The 27541-nt window shown below is 41.9% G+C and overlaps 1 protein-coding gene across 4 annotated transcripts in view; it reads left to right on the plus strand.

Moving 5' to 3' along the window:
- Positions 1 to 17735, plus strand: part of AGPAT5 (1-acylglycerol-3-phosphate O-acyltransferase 5) — a 60610-nt gene extending 42875 nt beyond the window's left edge. For 2 of the 4 annotated variants that reach the window (XM_075145191.1, XM_075145192.1), the window contains exons 7-9: positions 13389 to 13512; positions 14593 to 14640; positions 15175 to 17735. In XM_075145191.1, coding sequence (XP_075001292.1) covers positions 13389 to 13512; positions 14593 to 14640; positions 15175 to 15400 — 398 coding nt within the window. In that variant the 3' untranslated portion in view covers positions 15401 to 17735. The remainder of the gene's footprint in view (positions 1 to 13388; positions 13513 to 14592; positions 14641 to 15174) is intronic. The other 2 variants (XM_075145194.1, XM_075145195.1) reach the window with 1 other exon arrangement.
- Positions 17736 to 27541: the final 9806 nt, after the last annotated feature.

Consider the following 27541-nt stretch of genomic DNA (forward strand, 5'->3'; position numbering starts at 1 on the left):
GATAAGATGGCAAATGTTCAAATTCCTTATAAGACCTCTTCACCTATTGAACCTTCCAGTTTGCATGAAGCATGATATAATTATGGAAAGGGAACCAAAAAACTGAATTTCCCTTTTGGCTGTTTCTTGTGTCTGGTGTCAAGTGGTTATCAGACGGATTGGGGTGGCTACTCCACATCCAGCCTTCTGGAGACTCACAGCAGGCAGTCCAGGCGTATCTTTCAGCCACCCTTGCTGTTAGGGCTGGGGGAACTACTGGCTCAGCCTTGGGTAAAAATAAAGGCAGTAACACAGAATGAAGTGCAGCCAACCAGTTGTTACCCATTACAGAGCAGATAAATGTAATATCCATCCAGGGCATTCCATGCTATTGTGGCAGTCACATGTATTCCATATAATATAAATTATGTAGATTAAGGACACTTTATAAATTACAGTGTAGAACATAGTTGTCATTCTTTTAGGCCCTCCGGACATAAAGTGGAAGAAAAACAATTTCTGTTCTAAGAGGTCAAGATCATTTCACCATTTGTTGTGCAGAAGTCCAACAATTGGTCTGTTCAGGAATATAATATAACAAGAATTGAATTACACGTTGTTATGCATTTGAGATTTTTTAGCATTATTGCTCTTTTACAGTACTAAAATGAGTTATAAAATGTCGTTTTCATGTGTGCATTTCATATAACATTTCATATTTGTGTCGGTGCTGAATGAGAATTTTGTTTTTCATTCTCATCGGAATAAAATGGCAGCGCAATCCTGGTAATTTTTAAAAGATAAGGTTGACATGTCTTTTTCAATCTAGCAACTCTGATTGAAATTTATTGCATGGAAAACAAACTTCTGATAAACACAACTTTATTTGAGGGCTGTATTTCCCATAGTATGACATTTCCCATGTGAATGAATTCTGAATTCCACACAGATATAATGTGTTTCTTGAAATGCATTTTACTTTCAGTTCTATAAATCTCAATTCCTTAGAAGAGCCTGTGCCACTTCTGGAAAAACCCATATGGTCAGCTCTTGGCTTCTGTCTCCAGTAGTAAACAGAGCAGGTTAAAAGGAACATTTTAGTGACTGTGAGTAGTACTACCATGCTTTATCTGAGAAATTGTGTTAGTGAACTGTAAATGGGAAAAAAATTCTGAAGAAAAAATGAATTGCATTTTAAATTTTGTCATATGCAACTCTTAGTGTAACTAACTTTTCATAGTAAAATTGGATTTTTTTTTTTCAGTCCAGCAAGCTTACATATCATAATGTTGACTTACTCAACAGGATTAAAACAAAACATAGTATACGAGCAACTGGAAAGTTGACATTCACCATCCTTTCTGCATTAGTGCTTTGAGAAGAACAGTGAATAACATGGTACCTTTTTAGAGCAGGCAAATTATTATAGTATATCCTTTCAAATGTGTTGAACTTTTTGTCACTATCTATGCATTTTAATGTTTCGTTGGCACTTTCCAGTTTCAAGTTGTTTGTTTTAGAAGACATTAAATTTGATTAGTCTTAGACAGGGACTAAGATTTAGATTAGCTTTAGACAGGGATGTTGCTTTCTGCTATTGCTTCACATCCAGTTGTGACCAATGGACACAATTTTTTTCCTGCCATTTATTATTTATTCATTGCTTTTCATTCCAAGAAGTTTGGATTTTAGTATGTTTCCAGTCGAAGCTTGTCCTGCACATGGCAGCCTTTCCAAAGAATAGCAATTTCCCACAGATTTCTCCCCTCTCACTACTGAAGATGGTTTGTCCAGATCACTAATGACAGAACGTGATGGTCCCCCTTTGGGAGGACCATGCTGCTAGACAGTATTTAGTTGTGGTCATTGGAATAAGATGCAAATAATCATATGGGCACTGTGGCACAGCTGAAGTGCATCTCAGGTACTGAATTCTGGAAGAACTATTTAGAAGGGAAAAGGAGGAGGAGAAACTCTTGTGCTCCATTTGTTGATACTGTTTTACTACACTGTCATTAAGTAAAAAGTAGAAATAAGCTTGGGAAGAAAGAACGAGAACCTAGTTTTCCCCCTTCTGAATGAATGTCTTAAGTGTTCACGTCCAGCTTTGCCTGGTGTTAAGGGGCAGGTCTCGTGGGACGTGGGAACTGTTGTCATTCTTGCACCTGAGAGACCATTATGTACACATCTACATCTTTATTATTCTGCCTGAAGGCTTTAACATAACCAGATGGTATTTATCTGGCCATTGTAGATGAAAGAGTGTGTGAAATAGCAGCATGTGACAATGATAAACACTGAACAAAAATAGCAAGTACATGTAGACTCTGTCTTAAAGAAGTCAGAGGAATTCCTGAGAATTATTGACTCTGCTGTATATCAGTTCCAGAACAAACACTTTGAAAGCATGTGTATGTATGCATTTCTGAAAATCTGTACATCACTTTGATCGGTATAATTTGAGGAGGTCAGACTGGCCTAACTTCCCTAGGGGAAATTACACTTTTCCAAATGGTAGCCCTTCTGTTAGGACCCAGTTAGACAGTGAAGTACAGGACAATAGAAAAGAAAGTGGAGCAATAGAAACCAGTCTTTGGACTGTGGCCCAAATTTGATCACATCCATTGTCTTTCAAGGTCCAAAGAATGATAACAAGCATATAGTTATAGATATGTTGAAGGAATTAAAAAACTAAATTAATAAACTGATAAACAGTAACAGGAATGTAAAACAGTCTAAAGTAAGGTTTATAGTGATGAAATTACTAATAATCTGTTCAGATCTCTGCTAGCTGTCATGTTCTTATTGCATGAAAGAATATTGAAAAGTAAATGGCAATTATTTTAGAGCAACTGAAGAAAGGATGTAGATTAGAACTGAAGTTGGACATCAGCATTGGTGAAATTTGCATCAAGTGTGAGATGGCTTTTTAACACGTATGGTAAACCTCACATCAAGGACTTGTCATTCTGCATCTGTTCAAGCAAAATTTAAGTAACTACCTTTCATATTTCAAAATGTAAATTTTCCACTGACAAATTTGGAGGAATTTTGATAACAACGCTAGTTGGCAGCATAGTTCTGTGATATTCTACCATACATTTTTCCTTTAAAGGAAACCCCTGGTTTTATTTTGTGTAAAATATTAAAATACAACTTTTTAAATAACGTGATTTCACCAGGTACCACAAAGTAAGTAAACTATCATTCAGTTTTAAACTGAATGGATTTTCACTTGTCCTCTGTAGGACTAGATCTCTCATTTTAGAACCCCTGTAATTTCCTATTAAAAGTAGTTTGAGTAACATGAAAGTCTATCTGTTAATTTGTGGATGACTTATTTGAACACAGGTGTGGACATATGCATCAATATTCCGCAGATAAGGATGGTCTGGGTAAACGCCAAGTATTTTCATACCATAACAATTAAACATCGTACTTCTGCTCAAAAATAACGACATTTCACTGAAGAGCAGCATCAGTTTATGGGAATATATGCAGACCTTGCTGTAGTTCTTTATATGACTCCAAAAATCTGAGAACATGAAGGTCAGTCTGAGCATGAGTAGCACCTCTGTTTCTTTACCTATCTCAAAAACAAAGACATAAAGATGACTCTATTTGGAGTCCCTGTAGCCCAGTTTCTTGTCTCCACCAACAACCAAACTTGGATGCCTAAGGAGGAATGTAAGAATAAAGCAAGCGTAAATGGTTCTTCCTTTTCCCAAATCAAAAACACCTGTGAGCGCTGCATCTGTGTGTTAATAACACCCCCTCAATGGGGGTAATAACCCCCTTGAGCATCCCTTCGAGCCCAGAGTGTGTGTTCCTCTGCTTGGAAACTAGGTCCAAGCAGCTCCTACTGAAGGTAGGTGTCTGTAGCTTCCCTTTGGGAATTTGTGATCAGAAAGCACATGGTCATCAGAAGACCTCTGCTGCACAAAGAGAATTTTGGAAGTATTTACACTGGAGATTCATAAAATTACCCTGCACTCTGGGCCTCACGCACATGTGAGAGGAAGCATTCAGCTCCCCAGGCAGCCTTTATGTACAACAGCTCAAGGAACTCCTGATCTTTATGCAAAAGTGTATCTAAACCCTGAGGAGAACAAAACCAACTTTAATTTCTTCACACTGTCAGATTTGGCCAGAAATATGTTGCTGCTTTGAGAGCCTGTGTTTATTTTTGCTTTTTTTTGTGCATCAGAGTCCTTTTCTTCTACTCTGTTTGTAGTACTGTTCTCTGTTTATCAAAACAGACTGTCTGAAGGAACGGCAAAAACATCAATACTAGCAGTACTGGCATAGTTCCTAACAGATCCTGTTTATTTGCTAGAAAGAGCATTGTTTAGAACTGGTCCAATCCTTGTATCTTTTCTTGCCTTTTTTTAATTGCATAGTTCACATTTTTTTTCCACTTCTTTAAAAATGTTCCAAGGAAGACACAGATACCTCCTAAATTTGCTCCTTGTCAGTTACCAGCAGTGGGAGACCCTTTAGATGTAATCCACAGACCTAACCTGATCCCGGTTCTGTTGCTGGCAGCCTATTGATTAAAACTGCTATGCTTTTGTAGGAAACCTCCTGCTAACTTGGCAAGCAGACAATATTCACAAATTGTTATAGAGCAGTACAAAGGCCAGAACGCATCTGTTAGAATAACAGATTAAAGCCACTTGAAGATTATTTCAGTGAACTACAATGTGCAAGTACTATGGGTCTTCATCAGATTTGATTTGATGGATGGATTTGACGCATGGATCACTCGGTGGATAAGGAATTGGCTGGATGGTTGCACTCAAAGCGTTATGGTCAAGGGCTTGATGTCCAAGTGGAGACCAGTGACGAGTGGTGTTCCTCAGGGGTCGGTATTGGGACCGGCGCTGTTTAACATCTTTGTTGGTGACACGGACAGTGGGATTGAGTGCACCCTCAGCAAGTTAGCCAACAACACCAAGCTGTGTGGTGCGGTCAACGCGCTGGAGGGAGGGGATGCCATCCAGAGCGACCTTAACAAGCTTGAGAGGTGGGCCCATGCGAACCTCATGAAGTTCAAAAAGGCCAAGTGCAAGGTCCTGCACATGGGTCAGGACAATCCCGAGCACAAATACAGACTGGGCGGAGAATGGATTGAGAGCAGGCCTGAAGAGAAGGACTTGGGGGTGTTGGTTGACGAGAAGCTCAACATGACCCAGCAATGTGCGCTTGCAGCCCAGAAAGCCAACCATATCCTGGGCTGCATCAAAAGAAGCGTGGCCAGCAGGTCAAGGGAGGTGATTCTCCCTCTCTACTCCACTCTTGTGAGACCACACCTGGAGTACTGCGTCCAGCTCTGGGGCCCCCAACATAAGAAGGACATAGACCTGATGGAGCAGGTCCAGAGGAGGGCCACAAAGGTGATCAGAGGGCTGGAGCACCTCTCCTATGAAGAAAGGCTGAGAGACTTGGGGTTGTTCAGCCTGGAGAAGAGGAGGCTCTGGGGAGAGCTTATAGCAGCCTTCCAGTACCTAAAAAGGCCTACAAGAAAGCTGGAGAGGGACTTTTTACAAGGGCATGCAGTGATAGGACAAGGGGTAATGGCTTTAAACTGAAAGAGGGTAGATTTAGATTAGATATAAGGAAGAAATTCTTCAGTGTGACCGTGGTGAGGCACTGGAACAGGTTGCCCGGAGAAGTTGTGGATGCCCCATCCCTGGAAGTGTTCAAGGCCAGGTTGGATGGGGCTTTGAGCAACCTGGTCTAGTGGAAGGTGTCCCTGCCCATGGCAGGGAGTTGGAACTAGATCTTTAAGGTCGCTTCCAATGCAAACCATTCTATGATTCTACAAAATACCATCTTGTTTCAGCAAGACAGCTTACGATGACACTCTGCTGCTCTCCAGGTGCCAATACCAGTATTGAAAACTGTATGGACCATTTTCTAATAATAATTTTAAAAGGTTCTTCAGATCTGGGCATCTTTAAGAGGGTACAGATGTGATTATTTACCCTTGAATTTGCAGGATTTGTTGAGCTATAGTTCTTACCTGCCATCTTCAGGATTTTTTTTTTTTTTTAAAGCTGTGATATCCTTCCCTCTGCTTCTCTTCTCCAAACTGAAAATTCAGTTTTAATCTCTCCTTGTTTGTAATGCAGGTGATTTTTCTCCTTAAATGTTTTAGTTGGCCTTTTCTGTGGCCTTCTCCGAGTCCACTACATCCCCCTTGAGATAGAGAGACAGAACTGCACACGGTATTTAAAATGTGGATTCACAATCTTTTTATATATCTGCAAAGTGACTCACTTTGCCCTGTTCTCAATGTCCTTGCTGATGCTGTCCAGTATCTGGGGGGACTTGGGGCTGCTGCTGCACAATTGAGAGGATGGTTTCAGAGAAGGGTCAGCGACTCCCAAATTGTAACCACCAATTCCAAGTTAAGCATCATGTAATCAGGGTTTCCGTTATTTTTGCCCATGTTTGTTTACGCTGGAGCTCAGCTGCCACATTTTCACCCTGTTTGCTCAGCTTTGAGGTCCTTTTGGAGTTCAGCCAGCATTTGACTACCCAAAAGAGCTTAGGATATTCTGAAAAAGATGTGAAAAACTGGAGGGTTCACTGTGTGCTCCCTTCTTCAGCTCATTGGTCATGACACAGAATACAACCAGTCCTGGTGTCAATCCCTGGAGGACCCCAATTGCTGGGTCTTTTCCATCCCGGAAATTGACCATTAAGTCCTTCCATTTGCTTCCTCTCCTTTAAGCAGCTTTTGGTCTATAAAACATCATTTCCTCTAATCTCATGGCAGCTTAATTTCTTTAATAGCTTTCAATGTGGAACCCTGTCAGAGGCTTTATGAAAATTCAGATATATCATGTCCAGTGAATCCCTTTTATCCGTCTGCTCCTTGACACTGTTGTAGAAACCCAGCAAATTGGTGAGAGAGGATTTCCCTTTACAGAATCCATGCCAACTCTTTTCCAACAGACTGTGATTATCTCTGTGCTTAGTGATCTTATTATAGACCCTGCTATATTACCCAGGGATGTAAGATACTCTGGTTTGTATTTCCCAGCATCATCTCTAAAGCCCTCATTTGTAGAAGGGAAACTCCTCATTTTTCTGGCACAATGGCTGGTTGTGATGATAGGTTATACATCTTTGTTTTTAAATTCCACGTTTGAGAGCTTTTGGATGAATGCTGTCTGGTTTTGGTGACTTCCTGACATCTAACTTGTTTATTTAGTCTAATACTTTCTGTGTGTTTACTTATTGATCTAGTTCCTTTGAGCGATCTGGTACAAAGAATGCAATGGGTGTAGGAATCAAATATTTTCAGCAAGAAAGAATAATGCAAGCAAATATTTGAGCTTCTCTTGCATGGACTTACACTTTACCATGAGTGCTGCTCTTCACGCCTTTGTCATCCAGCAGTCCCACCAGTGCCTTAGCTGGTTTACTGCTTTTGATATATTCAGAAAAGTTAAAATTGTTAGAGCAGCCTTTGAATTTTTCAAGTTCCTTTTTAGTCCTCTTAATTTTATGTTTACATTTGGCATGAGCGGTTTTGTGGCTTTTCCTTATTTGGACAAGCTTTCCATTCCTCAAAGAGGAGAAGGTAGGAATATGGTGGTAGCCTCCTTAATTTTCCCATTAAGCCACACAGGTGGGTTTCAGACCCACACAGACTTTTTCTTTTGCAGTGTTACACATCTTTTACCTGGGTTTCTAATACAAGTTTTTCTGGGGTTTTGTATTTAGGGTTTAGGTTTTTTTTAACAGCCTCAAGGCTGCCTCCTTTTTGACTGTTTCTTTTAGGGTGCTTTGACACTTTGCCTTTTCTCCCCTACTCCCTCCCCCCTCCATTACATTGTTCCTTTAATTGTGCGTTTGTGTGCTGTAGTCTCTTTCTCTACAGTGTTGAAATTAATTGTATTGTGGTTGCAGAGCACTTCTCACTAACACTGCACCGCTCAAGACCACATCAGGAATGGCATCTTTTCTTGTGGGTTTTGCAACTAGTTGTTCCAGGAAACACTCTTTATTTTTCCTCTGTTTTTTTTTTCCCCCCTCTACATCTCATCCTGATGGAAGCATTGATGCAGTTCGATAAAGGTTACTGGAATCTCACACTCCTGCAACCAGTCCTGAACTTGCAGGTCTCAGTCTGGCTTCACAGTTTTGATGCTATTATCAAACTTATCAGGAAGTCATTTAATATATCTATCTAATATATATTTTATTAGAGTCTGGGATTTCCACCCACAAGGATGTCATTGTGCTTCTGTCTCCTTATTATATAAAGCTATTATATTAAATCGTTCACGCACACTACCATTCCCTCACCTGTACATCCTATTCCGTCATTCCTATAAATCTGGTAGCCTGGTAATGTTGCATGCTCCTTCAAGGTCACCGGGATACCTGCCGTACAGGGGTAATCTCTTGTTCTCCTGTCTTGGTGTTTAGGCTTCTCATGTTGGTGCAGAGGCACTTTTGAATTTTGCCCTCACGTTGAATTTTTGCTGCATCCGCCTTATATATTACGAGAGTCTGAACAGCTTTTCCCGACCTTTCACTTTCCCCAGCTGCTAGTTGAAATGCTGTCTAAGACCTTTTCAGTTTTCATTGCCAGCACCTTAATAATGATTCAGGTTCATCCCATTTCTCTTGTCTCACAAGGTCCCTCAGCTCCTAAGGTGCTTACTCCCTATGCTGTGTCCCTCCTGGATGCATGGAGGCTCTGATCTTTGCGTGCATCTTAGGCCTTGCACAGGGGATTGGCAGTATTTCTTAGTGCTATTCCTCACATTCCAGGCTTTTCTCCTGGTTGTAAGCTTGCAGAACATCTCCCCTCCGTGCTTCCCTACATCAGCGGTACCAGCAGGTACCGGTGCTGCCCACTCCTCCACTGCTCCCCAGGTTAACCTGGCTAAACAACCTTCGCAGTATCCTAGATGTTTGCTTTCCCATCTAGTGCCGCTTTGCTGTACCACTGCTTTATTTTGTTAGAGCAAGCTGTGAAATAGTTTCCTGTCAACTCAACTTGAGGTGATGTAAAGCGTGAAGCTGAGAAACAATGCAGGACTTAAATTTGTGTTTGTTTTGCCAATTGATTGTTAATTTGGTGTATAAAGTAAATGAAAGTGGAGAGATGGGATTTATTTCTTTGAGGGGGAGATAGTTTACGCACAGCTTTGGTAGCTGAACACTTAAATCCAGACTAATGAAAATTTAAAAAGTGGAGAAAGCATCTACAGTTCAGAGAGGAATGTCTTTACTATCATGGTTTTGCCTGTAAAACTATACGCACCACAACATGCAATGTTCTGTTACTGAAGAGACTTATTCTTACACATTTGAAATACTAGTTACTTAAAATAAATATACGTTATTCAGATTTCAGTTTCCTGTCATATCACTTTCAATTTATCACAAACATTACTGAAATCTGTTAAAACAGGAGAGAATTGGGGGCTCTTTAAGTGGACACAACTATGTTAGGTTTCAGTTTGTCCTTTCTTAATTTTGAAGGACTTTGGCAATAATTACGTTGCAGTAAAAGAACCGATGTAGAAGGTTGAAATCTGAGCTACTTTATTGCTGTTGTATTTAAAGTGCATATAAAAATAGACTTCATTAGTAATTGAAAACTGGAATATCTGTTTAAGTGTAACACCACTGTCACAGTTTTCTTAAGGGGCAAGGCAAATAATTTGTAGTGGTGGAATGAACTTCTGTGGTAGCATTAAGGGGAAGGTGGTCTGAGGCCACTTGTACGTCCCTTCTCATTACAGCTATGTCTATGCTTTGGAGCTTCTCTCCTTCCCTCACTTTCCCTTGTAATGCTGATAATTCAAAACAGAATTAATTGGCTTTTGAAGGTGAGGAGTTGAAAACTGGTAAAATTTGGGGAAGCCCTAGCGAGCAAAACGCCCTTCTAAAACATTCGTTTGCAATTAAAAAAATCTGTGGATCCGATTACTTTCCTGGAGGCTCTTGCACCCCGTTCATTAATCCTAACTCTGCACTGAATCCTTCAGTCCTGTGTTAGTGTGAATCCTGTCCTGCAGAAGGAGGGCCACAATGTCACAGTTTAAGAACAAAAAATGCTCCATCCACCTTATTATTTTTAATTTCTTCCTTCTGCTGTGGTTGATCACCAGAAGCATTATAAACATTCTGCACTTCTATCTGTTATTTAGCCAGATAGAAAGTTTTATTAGGAAATTATCTCCCACAAAACAGTCAGTCCACTTGGCTCCCACACAAATTGTTAATGTTCATTTAACCCAAATCATACTTGGTTCTTGATTGACTAATGCTGTCCCCAATATAATGTTTTATTATAATGCACGATTTGCACATACATTTTGTCTTTTGAAGGAAGGTTCAAGCTTGCTTGTTCCTGCTGTTAATTATAACAAATTCTGGCAAGTTTAGAGATCTGAAAAGCCTTAAGGGCCTTAAGGGCTAGTGTCCCTGAAGTTGGATGTAATTTGCACATAATAAATTGCTTCAATAAGATTTTGTTTCTTAGCTTAATTACATAAGTCTTTTGGGAGTTAAGCTAATGTGAAATTAAGGGTCATGGGACCACCACAAACCTTCAGAGATTGTGGTGATAAAATCCAGCTTTCTTCTCAAAAGCAACCTCTCAATATATTGTTCTTATCCACTGGTGTTCTTATGTGATTGCAGTGACATTGTGCATCTAAAGAAAAAAAAAAATTGGATTAGTTGCATTAAGCCTGACATGAATTGGATAATTAAAGACTAGTCAGATTCCCTGACTAGCTTGATTGCATGCGTTACAATGTCATCTGTAGATGTCCTGGATGCCCAGGCTTTGGATGAAGAGCCTTGACTCAATGGGTGGGAATCATGATCCTCTCTAGGGGAGAACCTGCAGTGGCAGGTCACACAGTCTCAAACTGCAAGGGAGGGTAAGGCTATGGAGAAGGGCATTGGTATTTATAAAGGTGGGAAATTAAGACGAAGTTCTAGGATCTTCATGGATGGGCACTCAATTTAGACTGGTTGAAGACAACCAGTGTAGGAAGTAGTAAGAATCAGCTTGCTTTTGAACTTGGGCATAAGGTAGAAAATCAGCAGCAACGCTTAGATATTTGTGGAGGGCTTTTTACTTTCTAAGCAGATTTGTAGAGTTACTATTTTCAGCTTTGGTGGAGGAAAGTCTTTTTTTTTAAATACTTATGTCTTACTCCTGTTTTGTTAACTAGAGCTTATTATTGATAATGTACTCTGTTGCTTTTTTTAAATGACCAAATATCAATATTTTTTTAAGCAGCATAACATTAGTTTTAAAAATACCATATAGCTATTAATAATGCTATCTCATCTAACTTAGAATTTTGCTTGGTTTATAATTTTCCTTAATAATTTATAACTGAGATTATAAATAACATCAGGAAAGAGTTCCTATACAGAACAACCTATGTGCTATGAAGCAAAAGAAACATACAATGCACTATACAATGCACAGAATGTTTCAAATACCTTTTAAAGCTAGATCTTCAGCCCTAGCTGAATATGCATAGCACAGATGCTTTTTATAGGAGTGTAGTACAAAAAAGACCGTATCATCTGGCTTCCAGGCATTTGTTTTCTAGATACAGTTTTGCATATTTTTAGAATGTTCCACTTAATAGGTAATGCCACTGAAAAAGAGGATTTGTACATTATAAGCATTGTGAACATTATAAGCATTTAAGACAAATATTAATAGTATGTTTTTAAGTGCTCATATAATGAATGACCTTCATAGAGTGACCTGGATAGTACCCTCAGAGAAACAGATCTGGAAAACCCTTCCTCGCCATTAAAAGCAAGAGGAAAAACCTGCTTTCAGATACGTGAGCACTGATTTCTTTCTAACGTTGCACATAAACCTGAAGACCTACCTGCAGCTGGGAGACGGTTTTACTAGAAACTTTTTAGCGACAGTTGTGTTTGCTACTCCATGGCTGAGAGGTGGACTTGTTTCTGGTTAGAGCCCTCAGCCATTTCCTCAGTTGATGGTGCGTGGGCCGTGTTGCTCCCGTTACGCTACGGTGCGGTTCAGTGAAGGGCACTCTCTGCCTGAGATCTAAACAAAACTGCACACAGCACCTTGCAAATCTCTGCTTTACTGATCTCTTTATCTCTTCTCCTTCCCTCCCCCTCTACAAGCACGCAAACACATTTGCATGAACAGGCTTTTAAATTTCTTTTAAGGCAATTTAAGGCAAGGATTGCTTTTACAGCAAAGTCCTTAAAAATAAATAATCCTGTAAAGAAGAAAAACAAATAGGGGGATATCTGCTTTGGCAGACAATAATAAAGATGTACATGCAGTGACAATTATTTTGCACAGTCATTCCTCAAGATACCCCTAACAGTTATGGGTCAAAGTCTTCTGTACATCTGCACTGCTGTCCAAAAAATGTCAACAACCTAAAGGGACTACCTAGTCTGTTACATTTGTTGCCCGTCTGTATTGCAGGAAGGCAGTTCTGGTCCATTTTCAAAATACGAAGATTGTCCGAATCTCTAAGGACTTCCATCCTCACATTGTGTATCTCTCTGTACAGGGATGCTGTAATTACTACAATACCCCTGGCTACTGATAAATGCAAATGATTGTTAATACACAAATACTGGTGGGTTTTTCATTCCATGTGCAGTATTTTTACCACTTGTTAGTTGTAAGAAATCCCACAAGGCTATTTGAGTAATGGAGTTTTGTTTGTAATTGGCTTAATGCTTGCTTGCTAAATTTTTCTAGGGACAAATTGAGGAAATGGGGGAGGGGGATTGCAGTGGGGCTGTCTCGAGCTTTGTAAGACAAAAGAAAAATGAAGGAATGCAAAATGGAAAGCAGCATTTTGTTCTGAGTCTTTTGCCCTATTGTACTTTTTAATTATAGGTTATTACTTAAACTGAAGCCTATTTCCTCCTGGAGGTGCTTTGGGAAATCACTGTAATTCTGATTTTGTCATCCAGGAGCAAACAAAATTTTGATTTCAAAAAGGACAAGCAAAGAGGATTGCTAACTTTAATCAAAATTGCAGGCTGGATAACATTACATCATCAAAGTTATTGCATCCCACACTACAGAATGATTAGATGGCTGTTGACGTAGAAGTGTAACATTTTCAACCACAGCATTTTACAGTTAGCAGGGTGCATTTTAGGACAATTTTTCCATGCTGCACATGATAATGGGCCACCATTTCAAAAGTGTGATGGCTTCTAAGTTCAGTGAAGTGCTCAAGATCCAAACATAAAGTGGGGAGGTTTTTGAAAACTGAAGTTAGACTTCCAAGGCACTTAACAGCTACGAGGTCAGATTTTTGGTGTATTTTAGACGAATAAATGTGTAAGGCATTGTGGTTTTGTAACTCAGTCTTGTTGGTTTGCTCTCTTTTTAGAGTTTCTTTGCAAGGAATGCCCAAGAGTTCATATTTTCATTGATCGAATTGAACTGAAGGACATTCCAGAAGAGCAGATGTATATGAGAAGGTGGCTTCATGAACGTTTTGAAATAAAGGATAAGTGAGTAACAATGTGCAGAACTTTCTGTTTACAGAAGTTGTTGTCTTTTATATTAACAGATATACCCATGATTTCTGTGTTACCAGCAGTGCAAGCTGTAGGGCTTTCTGAAGAGAGGTGGTATTGGTACTCCTGTGCATATTTTGTATAATACCCTTGTGATTAAAGCTTTTGCTCAGGAGGTTGGGATTCCTGGGTTTTAGACCTTCCTTAGGCTGAAGAGCTGTGAATCCGTGTTCCAGGTGAGACTCGTATTCATCTGAATACTCTCCATTTATCTTCTTGCAGCTGAGTCATGCACAGCCAGGAATGTAAGATGCCTGAAGTAGGCTGGCAAGCAAGCAAAAAGCAGTTTGATTCTCATAATCAGAGTTAGGTTAGAGTTAGAAAGGGCCAGGTCTTGATCTAACCTCTTCTCCCAAAATTGTTTATGCATCTTCCATCAGGCAGCGATTGGATAGAAACACAAGTAACCCCGAGATCCCTAGCTTCACTGGGGAAATTAGGCGAAATAGATGTTTCATCTGTCCATCTTTGAATCGTGGCAGACCTAAAGTGCCTGGCTCCCTCCAGCATCTCCAGATAAGGTCGCTAGTGAGCATATGCAACAGATCTTGGGGGACCTTGTGCTTAAGTGTGGGATTTAAGTATTGTTTGAGAGATGATGGTTTAATTTGCCACGTCTGAAGTCCAGCTTAAGGGAGTTGATTCTGTTTACTTTCTAAATCCTTGAATACATTGTATGAGAGAGAAATTTCCCTGGTTCTTCAGGTATGTTCTGCTTTAAAATTGTTCAGCCAGTCTCACACTCCATGGAAGTCTGGTGATCTTTGAATCCATGTAAAAGTTAACAGGACTATCTGTAAACATGGCACTGTTACTAAAGTAACAGTTTTACTTAGAAGTTTGGGATCGCTAAGTAGTTTTTCTTTCCTTCACTTCTGAGAGGCAAGAAAGTCTGAATTTCATTTTATAGACGAGTAACGGATAGATAAAAGAAAAGGCTGTCCCGTGGCCCACAAGTAGTCTTCTGGTAAAGACCAGCAAAACTGAACCCTGATCATCTATGTCTCATTGTAGACTCCTGTTGACTGGAACATCTTTCCTGGGACCAAAGCAGTCTGTCAGGTGAATTTAGAAATACTTAAAACCCCAGAATTTTCGAATCCATTTATTACTGGTTTTCAAAAAAAGGAGAAAAAAATTACTACTAAACCTATGGTGTAGCATTTTGCTCTTGCACGTTTGTTATTAGTTTATTTCATGAAGATAATTCCCCCCTGCCTTCAGTGTTCAGTGATTAACTGTGTGCTGTTTTGTCCTATGATATTGCCCAGTACTCTGGGCTTATTTGCTAAATGCTGAACGAAAAGGATTCTTTTCAACTTTTATATTCGGTGTTAAAATTGGTCCCTCTGGAAAATCTGCTTTTATTGCTCACAAAGGTTCAGGCTCAGTACTCTGACGTCCAGCATTACTTTGAATGCATCATATTCTTAAGGCATACTGATTGCTTAAACTTGTTACAGATGAACTGCTACATATTGTTAAATAGTTTGTTAAATAATGTGTGATTAGAAGCAGTTATTGGATGAAAGCAAGTTGCTTAAAACTTCTTACGCTAATGCATAACTTTGACCATCTCCTTTTGTCTGCTTGTAGGTTACTAATAGAGTTTTATGATGCGAAGGATTCTAAAAGAAGAAATAAGTTCCCTGGAAAAAGTGTTCATTCCAAACTGAGCCTCAAGAAAACTTTGCCATCTTTGCTGTTTTTAGGTGGCCTGACTGCTAGTATGCTTCTGACAGAATCTGGAAGGAAACTTTATGTAAAAACATGGATATATGGGACTTTAATTGGCTGCCTGTGGGTTAGCATTAAACCATAAGCAGATGTTAGTCTCCAATCAGTGAAATGTGCAGTCTTTTCTTGCACATTGCACCAAACTTTTTCCTGACTTTATAGTAAAAAAGTGTAAATAAAGCCTTATTGATCGAACATTGGAAATAATAGAATTTGTGACTTAAGCCTGTGTGTGGTTGGTCTGGGGAAAATAAATGTAGATTTTCAAATTTGCTACTGATTTTTGCTGGAGTAATGACAGATAAACCGAGTCATATGATAAATTGCTTTCCCCATGAACTAACATCCATCTCTGCAGATTTGATGAAGTATGAGTTATGCATAAGGATGTCTTAAGTGGACCTGTGAATGTATTTACAGAGATTAATTTAGGGTATATATTTATTCTTCTGATATTCATGTTGAATTTTCGTTACTCTTTGGTGCATTGCAGCAGCTCAGTTGCATCTATCCCAGCTGTATCGCAATTAAAATCAAAACTTTTTTCTTTTTTTTTTTTTTTATTTTGCTTTTCAGTTTCAGCTAAATGCTGTGTTCTTTAAAAGGGACTATACAAGCTCGCAAATCATGAGATGTTACCTGAAGCAGAATAAAATGTTCCTGAGAACTACTGTTCATGGGGAAGAAGCTCTGTTTATCTAGTGCATGATTTTTTATTATATTGCAGTATTAGCTGATTATTTTACATATGCAAAACATTAAATCTTCCTGAGCAAACAGCTTATTTTGCGCACCCTGTACTTGTGCATAAAAGGAATGAATGCAGTATAATGAAATGTTAAGTTTTTGTTTCTGGCCTAACCAGACTGTAGCCTACCTTGTGTCTGCATTATCCCTAGCGCTTTGAGAGTTTCAGCTGAGCCCACAGACCTTTCGTGTGTACGTGCCATAAGCAGAAGTTTCCTGTTACCTCACAATTTTCTGGAAGCAAACTCTGTCGTTTGGGTAATGCACAGAATTACTGTAACTTCAGGAGCGTAAGGGTATGGTAACGAGGAACCTTCAGATGTTCCTGCTAAATCCGAAGCATGTGCCTTTTCCTACTAATCTGATTTAGCCTGATGTTTCATAATCTGGCAGTCATCTCCGTGCTGTATTATCACACTAGATTCTCAAATCATTCTAGGCGATGCAGACCGCAGTTGGATTGAAGTTACAGGGTTGATGTATACGATTTGCACAATAGACTAGTAGAGAAAGAAATGCATATCCTATCAGTATTTCACCTGCTTGAAAATATACTTTAAAAAGCAAAATCAACAAACCCTTACTACCAGAAAGTCTGCAATTCCCAAGGCTGGTATTTTTGTTGGGGAAGCGCCACTTCCTGATATCAAGGGAATAGTCTGTATGTACAGAGATGGGGTAGGAAAGAGGATGTCCTTTATCTTCTTCCATTAGGGAATTGGACTCCCTGTATCAAAGTGAAAGAACTAGAAAATATTTTTATATCACACTTGCAAGCTTTAAATGTGCATCTCTTTTTAGCTTCAGTGCGATTTGTCTTGCATTAGAGTCTATCGTGAGTTAAATGTCTCTTAAAATTATAACTCAGTTTTTCAGATTCCACCATTGCCAGTTTACTTAAAGATACTGCTTTTACTGTGTGCTTTTTTTTTTTAACAGAATTTTGTAGAGTAATTATAGTTCCACCTTAAAATCATTCGGTACAACTTTTAGTTTGCAGTTCTGTGTCCTTCCATAATGGATTTTGTCACTGGAGTTATTTATATCAGTGATTGATTCAGGATATGTTGATGAACCATTTTAAAAACAATGACTGGGAACAATGTTGAAAAACAGTATTGTTATGAGGCTGTGAAACCAGAAAAAAAAAAGCCATTTTATGTAACAGCCAAATGTGCTCACATGTAGTTCTTCCTATTCTCAGCTGACCGTTTCCAGTGGGTATAACCAGAAAGCAGTGTTCCTATGTTAGTGTGATTTTCAGTCATAGAATGAAATTTTACTCTGACATGACTAAATTTCTTTGTAACAGCTAAGAATAACATTTAATTATACATCAAAAATAAATGCAAACTGCTTAATTCATTTGTAGAAAAATAACTGCTATTTTGGAGAGCCTAATTACCACGAAATATTGGAGATCTCTTGCTGTTTAAGTATCAGGAATATAATTGACGCAGTGCAACAAACAAACAGGATGTTTATTTTGAACCTTATTCTCTATGTTAATCTTAATATTTTTTTCTTGCCATTAATTTATAAAGTTTTGAAACTGTAATTTGCTGATGTATTTGGCATTGGGAGTATCACATGCTATTTCTAAATATGCACTGATATTAACTTGAAATATTTCTTCATTAAAATAAGAAGAGCCAATGCTCATTCAACTTTTCTGTCCTGTCTACTTGTTCAGTTTTTTCTGCACTTTTATGTTTGTAACTTGGTTAACAGGGACTGCTTACAAAAAGGCTGCGAGCGTAGTCTTAAGTCCTTGACGGAAGTATTTGTGTGAGAAACAGTCACTGAAAAGAAAACAACTTCTCTTTGTTTTTTCTGTGCAGCTAAAATGTGTTAGAATCGATTTGTGCTTGTTCCAATGCAACACACCACCAGGTCGGTTGGATTGCAGTAGCTTTTCACCCACGAACACCTGCACCACTTGTTGCTTGTTAATAATGTTCGTTAACATGCAGTACCACAGCTCTGGCCAGGAATCAGGCTCTGCCGCACGGTAGGTCTTGCACAGGCAACACTGTCAGACAGGCTGGACAGACCCAGGGAGTGGGAGGAGGTATTGCAAACAAATACATGAAGTATATCTCGGTAGCAAACGCCGCCGAAGTTTTAGTGACATATTAAATCTGAGAGGGACCTGATGCTCAAAAACTTTTTTTTCCAGCTGTATCAGCACATCTGATAAAAGCGATTTGCCTCCACACAAGTACTGCTCTGTTCGTATGCATAAACTGTATATAAACCTTTTATAGTCGGCAACACCACCACTATCTGCTAGTTCCACAGTGATGTTACCGTGTTTAGTTTTGTGGAGGGAATTAGGCTAGTAAGGAAGCATTAACTTAAATAATGGAGAACACGAAAAGTGGAGTGAGGCAGAAAACTACAGCACTGAGTGATGCTACAGTGAAGAAATGACTGAGGAGGACATGTGAGGGGCTCCAGCCTGCTTGCAGTCTTATGTTAACTCCTCTGAAGCATGTTCCTAGTGTAATACTTGGTTTTTCTCCCTTCAGTAGAATGTAGCATACCTGTACAACTGTTTTTTTAGTACTTAAAAATTGGCCTCTGATTATTTTGGCATTTTAGTATGCCAATACTAAATATATATACTCACTCTGGGGGCGAGAGAGGTAACTATTTTAGGGTTGGATAACGAAGGGGCCTGGAGCAGGTTTGGGATTTTTGGCTTAGTGTTAAAAATGAAGAAGGACACTTCCCCCCCACCACCACCTCCAAATAAAAAACACTTTTAATGGCAGAAATTTCAAGCCAGCCCAGAATGGCAATGGAAAACCAGTTAGTAGGTTCGAGATCTTGGCACCTGCTTTATGAAGGCTTTTCCCTTATAAATATGTAAACCACAGTTTGGTCCTAACCTGCAGTTCTAAGTCACTTTTTAGCAGAGTGGCTCTGATGACAGGGCTTGAGGTGAACACGATGGCGTTTCTCTTGCCTCATTTTCATGTTCGTGCCCGTCTCATCAGTTTGGAGCTCTGTGGTTCCAGTGAAGCCTGTTGCACAATTTGCTAAGCATAAGACAAAAAAAAAAATTTTTATTCTAAGTTTGTATAATGGCAAAAGTCACACAACTAAAACAAAACACAGCGCACATCCAGAGAAGGAAAAGCAGCGATAATCTAATACAAAAAAAGATGAGAAACGTCAGCTCCAGTCAGGTGTGACCACATCTGATTAATTCCAGGGAAGATTTGTTTTCTGTGCGGGGACCAATTTCCCTGCCAGCGTGGTGAATATTTCTCCTACCTGTTCTCTTTCAGCCCAGATTTGCATCCCTACCCTGTTATTTTCCTAATGCGGAGTCCCTCATCACTTTTCAGACACTGATGTGAATCGCAGGTTTCCTCCATTCTCCCGGGCCCAAATTATTTCCCTATTTGTATTCCGCCAGATAAATGGCTGACAGACAGACCACTGACGCCCACCTCCTTCAAGCTACGTTCTCCTTTTGAGGACTGGCTTTCGGTGGGCAAATGCCAGTGGAGAGGCTGGGGTCTGCTGCTGTGGGCTGGACGGAGACGTTGCTGTTCAGAGAGGGGTTCTGGATGAGTCTGTATTGGACATCCGAGATGGATCCCCCTCCCGCCTCTGCCGGAGCGTGCGCTTCCACTGACGGACAGTTTGCACGGCTGTAAGTACATGTGAAGACGAGATGCTACCCTGAAAAATAATGACTTGTTCCTGGGTCATATTTGTAATGCGAAAACTTCATTAGTTATGCGTGTACAAACTATTTCACAGCCATTCTGTCTCCCTTTCATCTTGTGTGGGAACTCAGTTTTCGAAGGACATTTTGATGCCTCTGTTTGCGTTCCCTGCGTGACTCATTCGAACCAGAGCCATTTCAGCCTGTTTGCCCGACTGCCCCAGAGATGTTACAGAGGACGCAGATGTTTAAGGGCAGAAGTTGCTGTCGGTCGTCTGGCCGAGCAGTGGCGGCCGGAGCTGCTGGTCTGGGCCACCAGGCCCCCCCACAGAGCCTCTGCAGTAAACGGGCCCCTGAAATCCCAGACCCACCACCGTACAAAGGGTTTTGGAGAGAGAGAGGTCCTAAAACCCACTTGGCTTGTTTGCAAAGTATCCAGGACCTGGTGTTCTCTCCAGAAGGTCCCTCTGAAAGGTGGGGGGGGGGTTTGAAGCGTAGCCAGGCGAGGAGTTGGAGGGTGATGCCTACTTCAGGGCATCAAACCCCAGTCACTGGAAATGAGTAGGAGATATGGTCTCAACATCTCCCGGTCTGAGGAAGCCCAGAGCTACGGTACTTCGCCCACCACCCCATCTCTTCAGGGAGGCATGCCAGTGCCATGGGTCACCTCTTTTGGGTGCTCTGGCAAGGGTCAGAAAAGATTTCAAGATTTGGAGGGCCAGCATGACTGTAACCGGTGACAAAGGCATTGGCTGGGTACATGGACTTCTGCATTCAGCCCTGAGGCATTTCTGCACCCAAAATTGAACCATTCTAGGGACAAGGTGGAACCAGAGGTCACCCTGCGTGCTCACACCAGCATGCCCGCGGTTGTAGCCTCCAGACTGCCGTTACAATACACGGAAAGGGGGAAGGGTTCTGCTCTAAAAATGCTGTGTTTTTGAAGTGTCTTTCACTGTTAGGAGTGAGCCCGGAGCGTCGTGGGCACTAGCAGATCTTGTTGCTGCTACGCCTGTTTTGGTCCCACACTCTCTGCACCAAGACCCTCCTTCCCCGTCTTCTTCAGAGACGCCCACGAAGGCTGAAACTGCCAAAGCAATTTTGAATTTCTGGATGCAGCCAGCCCCCGGCCTTACTCAGCTGTGCAACTATTTCATCCAGCTGGGACCACAGGGAAAACTGAGCTAGAGAGAATTTAATTTGCAGTTGGCCGAGATGGGAGAGTTAACACTGTAATGATCCAAAAAAAGTATCAAATGCTGTACAACATCGTTAGGCACAAATAAAAGAATATGCAGAGTTCTCAAGACTGAAACCTGAACTGGAGGTATTAAGTTAAATTACTTTTCATGCTGTATGCATAACAGTCCCTGGTTAAGGTTTTCACTTGTGGTTCAGCAGGCATGTACATCCCTTACAGTCTAACGTTGCACATTTAGCAGAAACATTATAGGTCCAGAAAATGGCATTCCGTTACGTTAGTTTGCACCCGAGTCTTTTAAAGTATTGTGTGATAAAGAGACTATAAAAATTTGCCTCTAATCTATATAATCTATGAGCATTTTTTGGCTTTTATAAACTAAGAAGTCTTCACTTCTTGTCACATGAGGTATAAAAAAATTGGTTTGACATCAAGGTGCTTTAACAAATTCCTGTTGACCACAAAGGATTGCATTAGTATGGTCATGTACTGACGAATATTGAAAATATTTTTTAAAGCACACACAGTTTTTCACAGCTGGGGAGGATAAATTAAAATGCAGAATTACTTCTTTCTGGAACCACGCACTTGTAGATAGGACTCGATTGCAGTCAAAGGCCCACCTTTTCTAACAAGAGAGAAGTCAATATAGGTAAATAACATAACGCACACTGCTGTTTACAAAGACAGAAAAGTCGAAGTTGCTGAAGAAATGGTGTTTTTATTGTCCAGAAAAGGAAAGGTATTGCAAAGAGCTGACAAATAATTTTGCATAGCTAATAGTACTCCTGCCAGTATAGGATATAGTATTGTTTTTATGTTCAAATAAGTAATAAGAGATGGTGTATACGTATCCTGATACCATCAATTGTATTCCTGTTCTGTGACAAGATAACGAAAGATTCAAGAAGTCGCAGTGCATAAAACACATCCCCTTTTGCACCGCAGGGTTGGAAATGCCAAGCGGCTGCTGTCACTAGATTGTTCTCCACATCCTTTGGAAAGCCGGCTGATGCTTTCGGAGACGGTTTTGCGCTTGGCAGCGCAATGTGCATAAAAGTAAAGGTGTGAGCAGAGACACGTCCTGTTACCAAGAACGCTGGTCACAGTGATAAAAACTAAGCGACCCATCAACAAGCCCTGCAGAAGGTGGGAATGGGAACTCCAGCCAAACGGTGGAGCTGCAGTCACGGCGAGATGACAAGTGCCCACCTGACCGGGGACTCCCAGCGCCAGCGGTGGGCACTGGCAGCACCGCTGGGTTTTCGCAGCGTGCATGGCACAGGCAGCGTCTCTGGGGGCCAGACCAGGCTCGGCTGAAGTAAATAGGAACTTTGCATTCCCTTTTTTTTTTTTCTTTTTTCATTAGGACAAATTTTAAGCTTTAGAAAAAAAACCCTCTCCAGATTTTATGACATCCTGGAAAGGAAGGAGTGCTCCTAAACCCTCAAGGTTTGGAGTAACTTTGATATCAAATGATACAGTAGAATAATTGGATAAGGGTCTGCCAGGCTGCGGGTTCTCACCTCTCCCTTCCTTCTTCGTCAGCTCGGGCCAAATTCTTTCATACGCAGCGATGACTTTTGCGTCCCTTATTCCTTAGATGCCTGACTTAAATTAAGCCTAGTTTGCAGAAGAATTTAGGACTTGCATCTGCTGCAGAAGGCAGCAGGAACATACAAAGTACATCCACACACCGCTACACAGCAGTCTCCTGGTAGAGCAAATGTACTTCTTGGATTGAATAATCAGGAAATACTTCTAGGCTCTGGTTTTCTGTTTGTAACATGCAAAGGAACACCCCCCTTCCTTGCATTTCAGGGGTGTTCAACAAGCGTTTCATTTTGTTTTGTGAAGTTTTGGACCTTTTTTTATAACATTCACCATGATGGTATCAGGAGAAAAAGTGTAATTCTGTCTTCATAACCAGGTTTATTTAACATACAGTCAGTAAGGTATGGGAAGGCCTTCTGACTGAGCTCAGGTGTTCCGAAGTGAGCTGCGAATAATGTGCAAAGAGAGGCTGAAATGAGATCCCTCACATCCTTTCTCTGCACGATTTCCCAGTTGCCTTGCCAGACTCCGCGCTTTGCCGTGCCTCAGTCTCCCTCCAATTTCTCCGCAGCGCACTTTGAGTCCCCCCAGTTCTCTGCCAGGGTTCATTTTGTCTGCTCCAAATCTACCTTGCACATCTCGCCTCCTCTGAATTCAGTTCAGCTGATGTCCTTCATGTAGCCTGGAAACAAACAGGTGAAAAAAAAAAAAATCCATGCTTTCCACTCTGAATATCTGGATTTAGAGCAGCTCTGGCCTGAAGCAGTTAGGAACTGCAATTGCTAGGGAGTCCTGCTCTGGGCCCTGGAGCATGTCCCATGTTCATGAACTCAGCAGAGAACGAAGCCTGCAAGCTCTAGCTGGCCTCTGGCGAGCACGTGTGAACTACAGCTGGCTTGGTTTTTTTCCAAAGCCTTATGAATTGGCCAAATTGAGACAGACTTTTCACTGAGATTAGAAAAAGCCCATCTCAGCAGTAAGGTTACTTTTTTGTCCAGTTCCAAGTCCCTCTTCCAATAAAAAGAGCGCCGCAGCTTTTCGAAGAAGATTGCCAGAGTATTGGGAGGGGGATGTGGGCTTTTGTTTGTCTGAAACCCGGCCATGCTTAAGTTAAGGAAGAAGGATGCTCTCAGAAATGTGGAACTGCTTTGGCTGAAAACTTTAAGAAAACTCGGCCTTCAACACACACCTGGCAAGGAAAACTTTGGCATAAATATTTGCTGATTGGGCAAAGTTATAAGCAAATAAACCCAGGGTCGAGACGACAAGATGCGTTGGGCAGTCCTAACCATAGGTTGCACTACCAGCCATGTATGTAACTTGCATCTTTCCCTTCCTCAACCTTGAACTCTGAGAAAATTTGGACTCAAGGATCAATGTGGGATTGGTTGTTGTTTGGACCAGATTTGGCTCAGTCTTTGTTTTTAACTGGGTGTCTTCCGGGAATCCATTTTATGGCTGCACATATCTCAGATTCTGCTTTCTGTATAATGAAGTTTGGCCACTTGAGCCAAACCCTATAATATGCCAAGACAGCTTGGCTATACAAATGAGGTTATAAAGGTTTTACTAAACCAAAGGGCTGAAGCATAGAGTAGCTAAATCATGTACAGAATATCTGTACAGAATATTTGCTGCCTTGTGTAAGTAAATACTGTATTTTGTTCACTGAGTGATTTCTAACAGCTCTTCCTGAGCATACCTTCATCGTCCAGCACTGATGTGTCTGTAAAGTGCTCAGAATCGGTCCTGCCACCCAGGTGAGGTCAGTGTTGCTATAACCAAACTGGATGGCTGATATTACTAATTTCCACCTGGAAGAAGTTTGATAGTTTGATTATAAAATGCATTAGAAACATGAGACTTAAGGCTGGGGAAAGAATGCAGCCCTTAATTAAAAAGAAGAAAGATTTCTGTCATTAAGCGGACCCTGGTTCCTCACATGGTTCCTCAGTCATACAGTATGCCAGTACTACGTGTTCAGCAACAGCCACATAGATCGTATGTTCAGGCTCGTGGGGCTCCTTTTTGGGGGTTCAGCATCCTCTGTAGCGCCTAAGACAAGCGGCTGGCCTGCCAGGGCAGCTGGAGCGTGCATCTTTATGCTGTGCGAGTCAGCTGTGAGAGGCAGGGCTGCAAGACCCCAGTGCTCTGCCAAGTCTCATGTCCTTCTCTTTTCTGGATCAAAGAGGTCCTCTTACACCACCTGCCATCTAAGTGACTCTGCTGAGTTTGCACAGGAGCAGAGCCAAGGAGCAGCTTCACGCAAACTGCAGAGGTCTCGGTCAGGAGGCAGCAAGTATGAGCCGAGAGGCTTGTCCAGTGTTTGTTAGGACCTAATTTGTTCACAACAGCAGTGGCTCAGCCAGCATCTTGGATTAAAGCTCACAATTTGGGCCCAGCTGACACATGTGGTGTGGATGCTGTCTTACAGGTTGCCTGACACAAGCCTCCCCTTGCTCATACCCACTCCCGAGGCGCTCGGCCAGCACAGTCCTGTGGGGCTCCCTCCCTCCTTTTCTCTGCCATGGGAACCGTGCCTCCGTGTCAAGTCCGAAGTCATCACTGACCAGGCTGCAGCGATGAGCACCGGGCTAGCGGCTACTTTTTCTTGTGCAAATGAATGTAAACTCACCTATCCTCTCAGCAAGCCTCCCACAGTCACCAGTGGGTGACACCCCGTCCCTGCAAACTCAGCCGCCTCTGGAGGCAGGAGCCTGGGGCTGGATGCCCCATCTGATCCTGCTCTCCGACCCTGGGCCCCTGCAGTGATCTGGGCTACCTGGGGTTTTTGAAACATTTCACACCAAATTCTTATGCGGGTGAAGCTCCTACATCGAGCTATGCAGAAGGACTGGAAGAGATATTACAGTTTATAAGCCAAGGGGTTAGAATTGTAAGGTGGTATTTATTATTCGGCAGCAAGCACGTGCCGACGCCGAGCACGCTCCGGAACTGCGGCAGTGCACCTCGTGGCATCTGCCCGTGGGACTCTGGCCAGCGCCCGCCTCGCACGCCCGCCGCAAGGCACACTGACATATGGGGGTTTGCACGTGTGTTTGGGCATAAGGACTGGGGTGTTTTCTTTCCATTCTTCCATGTTTTTCCACACTGAACTGCAATGCAGAAGGGACATATTCATTTTCATTGCAGTGAAAAAGTCAACCCTGGATCTTTCTGTGTGGTTTATAATGAAGCTTCAAACCCGAGTTGTCTTGCCTGCACAGCTTTTGTAACGTGGCGGCTAGTCTAAGGTGGTCAATGCATATTAAGAAGGCACTTTCTGTAAGACAGATATTCCCTAAGGAGTCCCGTGCCAGAGTGCTGTGAGATGGACTCCTTTTGCCTGCCCTTTGCAGATAATCCTGCTTTGCCGAAACAAACCCCAGGTGTAGCCACTGGTGAGAGCCGCCATCTTTTCTTCCCTGCACGGTGTGAGAGAGTGTGGGTGCGAAACAAGGCTGGAAGCAGTGAACCCCTAACTCTAAGTAGCAGGGAGAATGGCAGTTCTGGTAACAAGGGGTAAATAGGGAGGATAAGTCTGAACATCCAGGGTAGCGACTATAACATAAAAAGGTAAAGGAGTCAGAAGGAGAGAAAATTAGGCTATAATGAAAATAGAGCGCGTTGCCAGCATTTGCGGATGCCCAGCATAAGTCTGTCACTCCGGTATGGTTTTGCTAAGGGAGCGAAAGGGAAGCCGGTGCTCGCCAGGCGATGCTCCGGCACCGGCCCAGCGCTAGCATTTACCACCATCTCGTGGTGAACCAGAAGATACCAGCTTTGTGCCGTTTCCACTTATTAATAGCAAGGGGAAGGGACAGTCAGTTGGTCCTCACGTTTTAGTCAGTGCTGTCCCTGGTCACCCCCGGCACAGAGGAGATGCCAGGAACTCACCGAATGGGTCAGTCGGCTGAACGGGATTGACCAAGGGTGAGGAAAGCGTCACCAGGTTCATTCCCTGGAGATCACAGGCGACGTGCAGTATGTGCCCAGCCCACGACGGGCCCGAGAAAATCAATCCGACAGACCCGCGCTCATCTACGCTCACCTGGCTCACAAAGCTTCAGTAAGAGACCTGCCTTCCAAGGAGCCCTCAGTCCCGAGGGGTGGTGCAAGAGGACGTGATGCTTCTCCTCCAACACTGGCATAAATGCTCTACATTTGGAGGGAGGGAAAAAACAACCTCCCTACTGCTTTTCCTATGGGATGGTAAAATACATGAAACCAGCAACGGTAGCAAGTCAGGCACAAACAGAATTTCATGGGAGGGCAGAGGAGGAAGAGGGCTGCCAAAACGACGGGGAAAATTTATGATTTCCTACTGAAAATATGTGAAGCAGTTTTAAGCTTCGTTTTAGCTGCTTTCAGAAACCAGTGACACAGGAACAAGCCTTAATGCACCACGCTTTAGGTAGGAAACTCGCTTAATGCACAGTGGACTAATTTCTACATTTGAGATTCTCCCCAGCCTGATAATAAATCGGAAAAGTGTGTGTGGTGGGGGGGGGGGTTTAGCGAGCTGCAGTCTGAACCAGATGGAAGGGAGCTGAGGACTAAGGCAACACAAACCCAGTGATGCTTGCTGAGCGCCCTTGGAAATGAAAGTAAGTATCTGAAAAAATGCTCATCTCATGAGCTGGGTGTTTTACATCTGGTTTACCCATACAGAGCCTAGTCAGCTGGATCTCAGGTTCAATGCATTGACTAACCTGTGGCCTACAGGAATAAACTACTTTTTTTTTCCCCATCCATCTCCTACTTTGCAGCAAAACCAAGAGATATCCCTGTATTCTGACTTTTATCTCCTCCAGAAAAAAAACAAAAACGTTCTCCTCCCATTTTTGAGAGATCCCTAGAGTGGACTGTTTTGCCTGTGGATCCCGTGCCAAGCTCCCTGCATTCCTTCACTCACTTCTTGGCTGTCCCGGCTAGAAAAAGAGCTTCTGATTTAAATTTGTGGGTGGTGATCAGCAGGCCCGTGAGCTATAGCTGAGCAGACAAAGCATTTGCAATCACACTCGTCTCAGATAACTTGAGAC

Source organism: Calonectris borealis, chromosome 3 (assembly GCF_964195595.1).
Source record: "Calonectris borealis chromosome 3, bCalBor7.hap1.2, whole genome shotgun sequence".
NCBI lineage: Eukaryota > Metazoa > Chordata > Aves > Procellariiformes > Procellariidae > Calonectris > Calonectris borealis.